General features: G+C 36.7%; 1 protein-coding gene and 1 pseudogene across 1 annotated transcript in view; one reads left to right on the top strand and one right to left on the bottom strand.

Moving 5' to 3' along the window:
- The window catches only part of LOC103479876 (serine/threonine-protein kinase NIM1 pseudogene), a 6,670-nt pseudogene extending 5,208 nt beyond the window's left edge, over positions 1-1,462 (bottom strand).
- Positions 1,463-5,199: 3,737 nt separating this feature from the next.
- The window catches only part of pnhd (pinhead), a 6,514-nt gene continuing 807 nt past the window's right edge, over positions 5,200-10,906 (top strand). Inside the window, exons 1-6 of the mRNA XM_008434424.2 lie at positions 5,200-5,374; positions 5,678-5,761; positions 5,854-5,993; positions 6,516-6,792; positions 8,980-9,161; positions 10,597-10,655. Of these exons, the coding sequence (XP_008432646.1) occupies positions 5,323-5,374; positions 5,678-5,761; positions 5,854-5,993; positions 6,516-6,792; positions 8,980-9,161; positions 10,597-10,655 (794 nt within the window). The 5' untranslated portion in view covers positions 5,200-5,322. The remainder of the gene's footprint in view (positions 5,375-5,677; positions 5,762-5,853; positions 5,994-6,515; positions 6,793-8,979; positions 9,162-10,596; positions 10,656-10,906) is intronic.

The raw sequence follows: 10,906 nt of genomic DNA on the forward strand, positions 1-10,906 counted from the left end.
GTGTAGCATGCATCAGAAGAAAAAAGAAAAACTTTAAAAAGTGTTTCCTGAAAAGTTTTCCCTCCCAGAGTATACACTAGTATGCACTGACACCTTTGCTGCTCTGTATGCAGCAGTGTTGTCTCATGGTTTATAATCCAGAACTACTACATAATGCCCTATAATCCCCTCCAGTGTTGACCTCCTCCCATGCAGACAGACTATACGTAGCCTCTGGAGGCCTCATCAGACCTTGGAGATGAGCAAACCACCTGACCAACCCTCAGTGTTGGAAATACATGTGGATAGTCATTGTATGAATGCTATAAATTATTCATCCTCTTGCCTCTACAATATTTTTGCTACAGAATTTGCACAACTCCTGTTAAAATATCACAGCAGTGATCTAATAACAGCGTAATCGTATCTCATGAAACATTATGCAAACACTTTGTCTGCACTRATGACACTGATTAACCTCGGTATGCTGGGATTCTTGAAACTGAGAGGGAAAACTGATCAGATGGCCACATTTCTGATTAATTTGGGAATTTATTGTCTGAAGGCATTCATGAAATTTCATTTATATAAGATCAGTCCTAAAATATTAAAAAACCCACACAAAGCCATATGAGATGGTAACATAAAGTACCTGGTTCTGACRAATTCAAAGACTGTGAATTTCATTCTCTCAAAACTGACATAAATATGTGAACTGTATGACAGGACTTTATGTTTCACCTAATCCACTTAATTTTTCACATATCTGCATAACATATAAGCAACTATATGTAAAAAGATAGGAAACAGAGTGACACCACTAAAAGGTCTTCTTCTTTTACCAAAACATTTAACAAACTTCTTCTAAAAATATTGGTCTTTATCAAAATAACTTCAAAATAAATTCATATTATGTCAGTGGAGAAAATGCTWACTTTTCTTGTCTGGATTTGGTTTGAKTGAATTGATCCTGAAAACATTGGCAATGAACTTTAAATAAATAAATTGCTTGGTGAAGTCATTTATGTGCCAAATATAACATCCAAAAGTGAAAAATAAGAACTTTTCAAAGAACTTATTTGATTATAAAGAGGGATATAACATAACATTTCTTTATCATCACAAGAGGGTAGAAAATTCAGAGAAAATATTAGAGGAGAAAATAAATCAGTATAGGAAAAACTGCCACTGAACAACAGAAAAATATTACATAAATGTTAAATATGATAATAAATGCAGAACATGAAAAACAAAAAAAGGAAACTATTTAATAAAACAAGATTAAAAATACAGTGAAAAATTAAACTACAATGATATGTTTTTGAATGCAATATTTGCTACATTATTAATCAATACATTTATTTATTTATATTTTTATTGAAAATTTTGACAGGACCAGTCCTCCATATTTAGGAAGCATGGAGCTCCACTTAAAAGTATCCACCCAGCCTACATGAATCTTACCTGTTATTAAATTCAACATGTTACAAATGACACAAAGAATTCATAAACGGTACTGCAAGTTAACTTTAGCTTRGCAAAAACCTCTAGAGGAGATGAGCGCAAGCCTTTCTGTGACTGACCCGGTGACCCAGACAGACACTGACCGTGACAGCAGACAGATGTCTGCTCCACATCAACCTCTGCAGCACCGAGACTGGACACCCGGGATTATCCCGGGAAGTCGTTGCGTATAAACTGCTTGCTCATGCTACAGGTGACTCATTATAAGCTGTGCTCAATAAAGCTCCYTGCACGTGCGATGCTGAAGGAAAGACTCTTATGAGGAGAGGATCGCCTGGATGGAAAATACATGGAGGTGGATTTGAATAGAAAATGACTCCACAGCGTTTTATATGTGACACACCTGCAGTAAAATAATCTCACTTTGAAAAATCCAACTTTATATTGGAGCACATGCGTCAAATTCGAGGTGTGGGGGCCAAATCTGGCCCGCCGTAGCTTTTCATGTGGCCCTCTAAATCCCAAATCACATCAATAATTCCCTCCAGTTTTTCACAAATCTGCAGAATTTATGCAAAATTCACATAAATTCAACAGATCAGAATATTTTTTCTGATTTTACTGAAATTGTTTTTCTCAAAATTGGCCAAAAACATTGGCCAACCYTTACTTGATGTCAAGTTATAGTCCGTGACAGTTACAGCAGTTAATAAAAAGTCACATTAGTGCAAATATTTAAATAAATATTTCTAAATTAGCGCCGCAAAATCTGNGCAAAAACCTCTAGAGGAGATGAGCGCAAGCCTTTCTGTGACTGACCCGGTGACCCAGACAGACACTGACCGTGACAGCAGACAGATGTCTGCTCCACATCAACCTCTGCAGCACCGAGACTGGACACCCGGGATTATCCCGGGAAGTCGTTGCGTATAAACTGCTTGCTCATGCTACAGGTGACTCATTATAAGCTGTGCTCAATAAAGCTCCYTGCACGTGCGATGCTGAAGGAAAGACTCTTATGAGGAGAGGATCGCCTGGATGGAAAATACATGGAGGTGGATTTGAATAGAAAATGACTCCACAGCGTTTTATATGTGACACACCTGCAGTAAAATAATCTCACTTTGAAAAATCCAACTTTATATTGGAGCACATGCGTCAAATTCGAGGTGTGGGGGCCAAATCTGGCCCGCCGTAGCTTTTCATGTGGCCCTCTAAATCCCAAATCACATCAATAATTCCCTCCAGTTTTTCACAAATCTGCAGAATTTATGCAAAATTCACATAAATTCAACAGATCAGAATATTTTTTCTGATTTTACTGAAATTGTTTTTCTCAAAATTGGCCAAAAACATTGGCCAACCYTTACTTGATGTCAAGTTATAGTCCGTGACAGTTACAGCAGTTAATAAAAAGTCACATTAGTGCAAATATTTAAATAAATATTTCTAAATTAGCGCCGCAAAATCTGKGATTTTGATTGAAAAAAATTCTGGATGAAMTGATCAGTGTGAAAAGATGTTCAATATTATTTAATTTCAAGAAACACAGCTATTTATTGATATTTTAGCTATTTCATGGGTTTCATYYATACGTTCTGGAACAACTGGACCTTTAAGAACATTCAGGTTTTTTGATATGGCTCAGAATGTGTAAAGATAACAAGCCAGATTTAAAGTTACCGTATTTTCCGCACTATAAGGCRCACCTAAAAACCTTCAATTTCCTCAAAAGCTGACAGTGCGCCTTRTAATCCGGTGTGTCTTATATATGAACCAATATTGAGCCACAACAGGTCTAGCAACTACGGTAAGCATAGACATAATATAAGAGTACACCCCGCATTGGCTRCTCTGGCGCAGGAAATACGGCGGCCATCTTGGAGCGGTCGTCCCTCCTACTTTGCTCAACCAAAACAGCARAAGATGCCTCAGCACTGAGGGATATTGTTGYTCGGATTGAYGGACTATTGATGTGAGGRCTCCACAGACAACATTTMACAAGTAAGATGGACATATTATTGTGTATATTTAGTGATTAGAATGTTACTTTACTGTATTTATGTCCACCGGCGAGATACCACCTAATATTAGCTACAGTGCTTGGTGTAATACGGGGTTCAGCCCCGCTCTGAAGGCTAACTGAGATTCTGTAAATCTAAAAAAATTAATTATTGTCTAACATTGACTTAGATTATCTGACACAAGAGCCTACATTAGAAATGAAACAATATAACACATATTATAAAACTTATATGTTATAACATTCACCAACAAAGTTTACACAGGTGGTAAAGACTATTATTTCTATGTAATTCTTTCACTCTGTCAAAAGTACGATACATCCCAAATCTTCCGTTTTTGTTTTGAAAGTTTCATAAAAACACGATGTGAGGAAGAAGAKGGAGATATCTATAAAGAGAGACGGATTCACTGCAGCACGGATGAATTATTATTTGAATATTGTCATGTTTGTTAGATAATAATAACTTTGAATTGCCTTGTTGCTGAAAATGTGCTTTATAAATAAAATTACCTTACCTTACTAAATATTTCTTTATTCTTATTAGTTTTCTAGTATTATTATGACCTGAGATGTGTCAATTACTGGGAGCAACACTCACTTTCATGCGTCTTCATTATTATGACTTAAGTTAATTATAACAATTTTTTTTCTCCTTTTACTATTTTTAAACTACTTGAGCCTGAAATATCATATTATGGGAATTTAAAATGATAGTTTCAGTGTTTGTTTAATGTTTTTTGAAACCATGTAAAAAACATACAAAATTTAATTACATAAAAAACATTAATCACACACGTAGACGCTTCTATAACAAACACAATATCCAACCATCACTCATTTCAGTATCAACGCATCTTTGCAGAAGAAATGTTCCTGCATGTTGTAAAATTACCGCCATCTGGTGGTCATATGTAAGATTTAACAAAAAGAATAACTGCTCATCCAAAATAAATCTTAATATAAAAAATAGATTTTTTTTACATAAATGAGGGATCAAAAATGGTTGTCTCAATAGTTTTTCAAAGAGTATTTTTTGTCATTTGGATTTGTTTTAGTGTAGCTTAGCCAGTGTATGCTAATTTAAAAACCTAATATGTAATTTCTGAAATAATAAAAAAAAAATAACAATAGTCCAGATTTGAAACATACATATTTATTCAACAGCCAAAATAACTTGGAAAATTAAAAGGACAAATAGCACAAAATGACCTTTGAGTCTGTTTAGGGTTAAACGCTGACCCATTTCATTTATAAGATCGATGTTTGTTATGCTCATTCTCTAAATGTGTTGGCTTAACTTTCCACATCACCTCAAATATATGCACAATACGTACAGTTTTAGTSAGGACCTTAAATGAGCTAGAGAAAAGCAAAGAGCCGAGATTTGTGAAAGGTTTAAGAGTGTCTGACCATTTGGTGTCATGTTGAATAAACACGAAGGTGCTGGAGTTTTCAGAAGGTGAGGATCACGCTCCCCCCTGCTGCTCCCGTTTATGTGTTTAAACCTGRTTTTGTTTTAAGTCAGAGGTGCTAAACACCTTCCCCCTGAGATAAAAGATGATTGATGCCTTTGAGGGAGACCCTTTGAACGGCTCAGGGCCTTTTTAAGCCCCGTCATTAGTGGGAGCTCAGGTCTGGTCAGCATATTTGGGTCTCTCTGCAGCAACAAAAACGACAACAAACCAAAAAAAAAAAAACAGAGACGCTGAGATCCCCCTGTGAAGTGACTCCTGCATTTATCATGGAAATTTGATTTGTTCTCCTTTCTTTGGCCTCTGAAGACTCACYTTTGGGTATAAATATCTGAGGCAGAAGTGAGCAGGACAGCACTAAGGAGCACATTCAGATGAGTGATGGATGTTCTCCAACTTTTCCTTCTGTTCCTGTTTGTGCTTCACATGACATGTAAGTACTGGTGGCCGGTCCTTTCTTCTAGAGCAGCTGTCTGGTTTATCTCACAGGAAAGTGCATGCTAACCTATGAAAGTGGTAAATAATCGTAAAATAATATAATCTTACTGGAAAGGGGAATTGCAGTTTTTGTGCTACCTACATTTTCTTTCAAAATACAAAGAATGACTGCTTGCAGATACGATCTTTATTTTCCTGCTGCTGCTTTAGATTAGTGTCTCATGTTGCAACAACTTCAATCAATGCTATTCATCAGCAAATGACAGGACAGATGCATTCTTGTCTTGTGTTTTTGTAGTGAGCAAACACATCGTTCACAGAAATCTGTTTACACAACGAGTGTGCTGCAAGAGGCAGAGTCACTTTGTGTACATTGGGCAAGGTAAGGAAGCAAACATAAAATAAATAGATTATTTGTATTTATTTATTGAAATTTGCTGTCTATTTTGATTGCGTCTCTCTCTGGGGTGTTAGACATTTCAGGGAGTCCTGTCAGCGTAGATGTGGGAATGTGCAGGTCACGTTGTGGGATGGCCATAAGGTCACCGCATGAAGCAAGACAGCAGGAATACTCAAAACATTCCTCCATGCTGGAATTTCTGAGGAGCAAGAGGGTAAGCTGCAGTTCCACCTCCTGCCACATGACGGCAGTGTGAATWTGTTGTAATTTATAAGGTTTTTTTTCGTCATGCCAAAATACGACGGTGTTAGGGCCACGAGAATAAAAATGAAGCCGTAACATTACAGTTTTATTATAATATTACAAATTTATTCTCAGATTATTTTTGATTTTATCCTCGCGATAATATGACTTTATTCTGGTAATATTGAGGCTTTATTCTCGTAAAATTTTGACTTTATTTTTGTAGCATTATGACTTTATTCTCGTATTATTTTGACCTTATTCTCGAACGGCTTTATGCTCGTATTTCTTTCTTTCTTCCTTCCTTTCTTTTTCATTAGTATGGCCCTAATACTCTACATATAAAAACATTGTGACGAAAAAGTTACCGATCTTTTTTTCCTCGTTTGCACAACGTTTGCTATGAATCGCCTAAAATCAGCTTACACCTTGACGCTGGCAAGGACAGAAACATGTTTTGACATGTTCACCCCAATGATCTCTTTAATTAAAGACGCGGACGCACGGCCCGGCTGCCCCGGTGATCTCAGAGCCGCTGACCCGGCTGCCCTCCTGCGGGGCGAACCAGATGTGCGAGCCGACGGGGATGCRAGTAGAGCGGCTGCTGCTGTTCGAGGGGCCCCGGGAGGTGGAGGTCATCGAGGAGTGCCACTGTGAGGTCGAGCTGACCCAGTGCATCCGAGTCCCAGCTCTGAGGACTTACTACATYGAAACACCGTATGCGACGGTAATAGACGTGGGAGGATGTTCCCGCTCTAAAGGAACCCCAGGTATTCACAGCCATGAGGTCTTTTTACGATTTTGTTTCGTTAAAACAACAAAGTTCAGTGTGGTTTTTTTTTGTTTGCTTTATGTGGCAAATCAAAACTACAGATATTGTGTAATTAGCCTGGCCATTCAGTTCGATTCTCATCTCTCTTCAGTTCTCCCTCYGGGCTTTCTCCCATTGAAGTGGATTTCTTTGGTAAAATTCCAACCCGGCCAATCAGCAAACAGGAGGAGACATTGTGAAAGGAGCTTGATTCTTTGGGCAGTTTTAAAATTATAGTGTGCTCGTAGTTTTAGCAATGACCGTGGAGGAAGTGAAGAAGTTATTCAGTCCTTGTTGGCCACACTTCCAAATATTGAATTAATATTAAMATCCRTCTTGTTCAGCTCAAYTCTTCTCAATTCARTTCAATTTCTGTTTCATAGCCTGGCACTGGCAGATTRCATTTGTCATGGCCAACTGTGTAAAATTTAAAACTTCAACAGGCTCCATGCTGCCAGCTAGAAAGCAAGGTGTAGAACAAGAGGTTGGTGTTTATCAGGGTAGGGCTTGATAATCAAATGGAATAATAATTATAATTATACATATTTTTTCAATTAAATGTACTTTTGAACTTTTTCTACGTCTTTTTTGTCTACCCACAAAGTTCGCCCTTCTGTAAAGGTGATAGTTGCGAATTGCACCACTAAAGATAAGGGATCTACTGTGTCTCTTGGTCTGTTTGGTGATTATTCACTAATATTCTCTAACAAACCTTGAATTCTTTACACAAGAGTTGAATTGATACTGGGAATAAATTACAAACAGCCAATTACAAATTTGGATAGTTGTAATTATTAGACCGAAGTGTTCAGATTTCTATCTCTAAATTTAGACATTGAGCCCTTATAAAATCCACTAAAGTTTGTGGTTTAAAAGCTACATAATTTGAGATCAGAGGGGATAAATACCATTTAGAAGGCASAGGAACTGTCTACAACTACAGYGATAAACATAAAATAACCACTTTTCATTTGTAAACTAAATTATACTGCATAACTAGTTAACAAAGCTTCCGTGTTCTCCTCGTTTTTCATTAATATATAAATATGTTACTATTTAAAATATAAAAAAATAACCAGTCAGACTAAGGAGCTGCTGCCCCAAACCAGCAGAGGGCCCTCAAGAGCTCTAGAATAACTGAAGTCAGGAGTTATGATAACTTGTTCCTCTGCTTTGCCAATATTTTCTTTGGAGATTTATAAACTTTCTTGGGAAAAMCTTTAAATTTTAAACATAAAAAAATCTTCTCAACTATCACASATTCGGCTGCTTGAATTTTAATAATATAATATTTAGTAGAGATGTAGAGACTCATCACTATATCAGTACTATGACAAATCCTGTTTTTTGATTTGGACTGATTACAATTTTTTTCCACACTCCAAAGAGGAAAACTTGTGCATGTTCTTAGAAAGAGGTAGTAGCTTTGAATCCAGCAGAATTACAAGATATGCATCAAATAACATCTTATTCTTTATCTGACATTTTAACAAACAAAAAAAGTGTTGATCCATTTATTATGTAGGTAGTTATCAGTTTTGATGTATTTAATATTAACAATAAGAAAATGATCAGATTTTTGAGTATTTAAACTGATTTCTTTTGATTAATKAGTAACTAGTGAATCTTGATTTAATGCTTYTGTAATGTAATATCTACTAYGTTAAATAGATTATACACAAATGTTTTAACATCGATATAATGTTGATATAGAAACCAGTTGATATGAAATCTCAGATTCTGTTTAGCGGCTAAGCTAAGCTAGGTTGGTGACATTCACTAACTAACTCGCTCTGGTTACCTAGCAACTCACTCACTCTTTGGTTACCTAGCAACAGCCTGCTCARTAACTCTCTGTAGCAGTTTGTGGTTTCGTATTCGTGCCTCATAACTGCTTAAAAACAAAAAACAACAGTCTGACGTCAAAGGAGAAAATGAATTCAAGGAGGAAAGGTCACACCACAGGTTTGACAGCATTTCAGATATCTAAAACAAAAAACTAACCAATGATTTATATCTCCCAGCCCTTCTAGTTAGCATTATTCACATCATCTTAGTTTTTTTCTTTAGTTTAGCTTTTCCATGTGGAAATCAAGACTTTTTTTTAGATTTCCTGTTAACATTTTCCTTCATGGTTTGCTTCCAGAGGGTGTTTCCTGCGTCCCCACCAAGTTTGACTCAGCGCTGCTGGAAACTCCCAACGGAGTGGATGTGATCCAGACCGTGTCGGCCTGCGAGCTGAAGGAAAGCTGCTACAGGGTCCCCCATGTGGAGCACTTCTATGAAACAGTCCAGCATGCAGAGGGACTCAAAGAAGAGAGGCTCAAAGTAAGTGAAACGAGGAAAGAAAAAACTTCCTTCACGCCATTAATTTCTCGGAATAGCATGGTGGATTCAGCTGGTTCCTTTAAGATGCCTGCTTCGCATCCTTTGTGATTGASAGCAGAGGAAACGGGGCCTTAGCTGGGTGCCAGACAATAATGAAGTGCCTTTATGCATCAGATTCAAAAGTCGGTGTTTAGTCAGGCCAATTCGGAGACTGGCACTGCACATCCGGGTGTGAAAAACACCACAGCGTGTTGCTCTCTGCAGACCCAAAACAAATAATTTAAGTACAAATAACATTTAGWAGCACTTTGGAYGTGGAAAAGAGGCATTATATAGYGATAATTCAGAACAGAGACACTTTACAAAAAACAAAATACATACATTCCAACTGATCCTGGTTATCAAACAATGTAGTAATCTAAACTAATTATTCAATGTGGTTTAAAAGTTTCTGTCTAAGGAAACCCAGCATTGAGTTTCCATTACAAACGTGCGCAGAGTTTTGTGAATATTCCACTAATGTCGAAAAAAACCCAAACAATTTCACAATTGTGGCATCACAATTAAATAAAAAATGCAATTAGAGTCACACATGATTAAGTTTATTCACGTAACAAGTCATTAAAGAGATCCTCCTGCACTTCCTGTCGTCTTCTTCTTTGTGTTTTCATGTTAATCGTTTGATGTGAAAACTGTTTTCCATTGCAGTTTTGGCAAATAAATCAATTTTGAAAAACTTTTTTATTGAAAAACAAATTCTTTTTTATTATTTTCTTGTTTCCATTAAGCAAATTTTGTTTCAAAATGTAAAATTGCACAATTATATGGTCAATGTACTTTACTATAGAATGCATATTTTTATTATTTTTTACATTATTAGATGTGTTTTAGCAAAATATAAATATACATATTAGTTTTATTTTTTWWAATTTATTTTAGAGAATCATTTGGTTGGTGTCTAATTTCTAACTGATGTTAGAAATTACAATTAAATAAAACTGATAAAAGATTGGTGTGTTGCATTTGCTGATTGATTAATACTTCCTACGTCTATCTTACCAAACACTGATCAGCTCTTCTTCCTGGAAAAACAGAGTTGAAAATAAAAGTTTTACATTAAAATCCAAATCAAAAAAGCAATTATTTTATTAAGTAAGCCACAAAAACAACTATATTTAGCTAAAAGAGAAAGCAATAATTTATTAAGTTTTCTGTTTTCTTCAGTTTTGGTTTTCTAATGAGTCTCTGCACCAAATGTAAGATTGGAGCTAGCAAACACAAATGGCGGCTGCAGGTGTCGAATGAAAGCACCTTTAACTCTCCAAGCGGCAGCTGCTCCTCAGCTCAAAGTGGGTCAATATTTGCAGCCAGCAATGTGCTGACTTCCCCCCCCCCTCTCTCTCTCTCTTGTCTCTGTGTTGCTAATTTTCTGCAGGAAGTAGATGTGGGCAGATGTTCGGGAGGTTGCACAACAGGAAACCGATGCCTTCTCAGGTCAGTATGAACACACACACATACAGACGCACGCACGCGCACACACACACACACACACACGCACACACACACACACACCTCCTCTGCCACCCCCAGTTGTAGCAACAGGCTGTAAGTTTTGACACCTTCTGTACCTTCTGCATTTTGATTCTAACACCAAATGCTCCTTTTAGTTCTTCAGTCTTGTTTTAAGATTACAGAAATAAAGTAGTTCCCTGATGGTTGAATTTTATTTAGCTTCTGCAGAAGAA

This window comes from Poecilia reticulata, linkage group LG17, assembly GCF_000633615.1.
Source record: "Poecilia reticulata strain Guanapo linkage group LG17, Guppy_female_1.0+MT, whole genome shotgun sequence".
Classification (NCBI taxonomy): domain Eukaryota; kingdom Metazoa; phylum Chordata; class Actinopteri; order Cyprinodontiformes; family Poeciliidae; genus Poecilia; species Poecilia reticulata.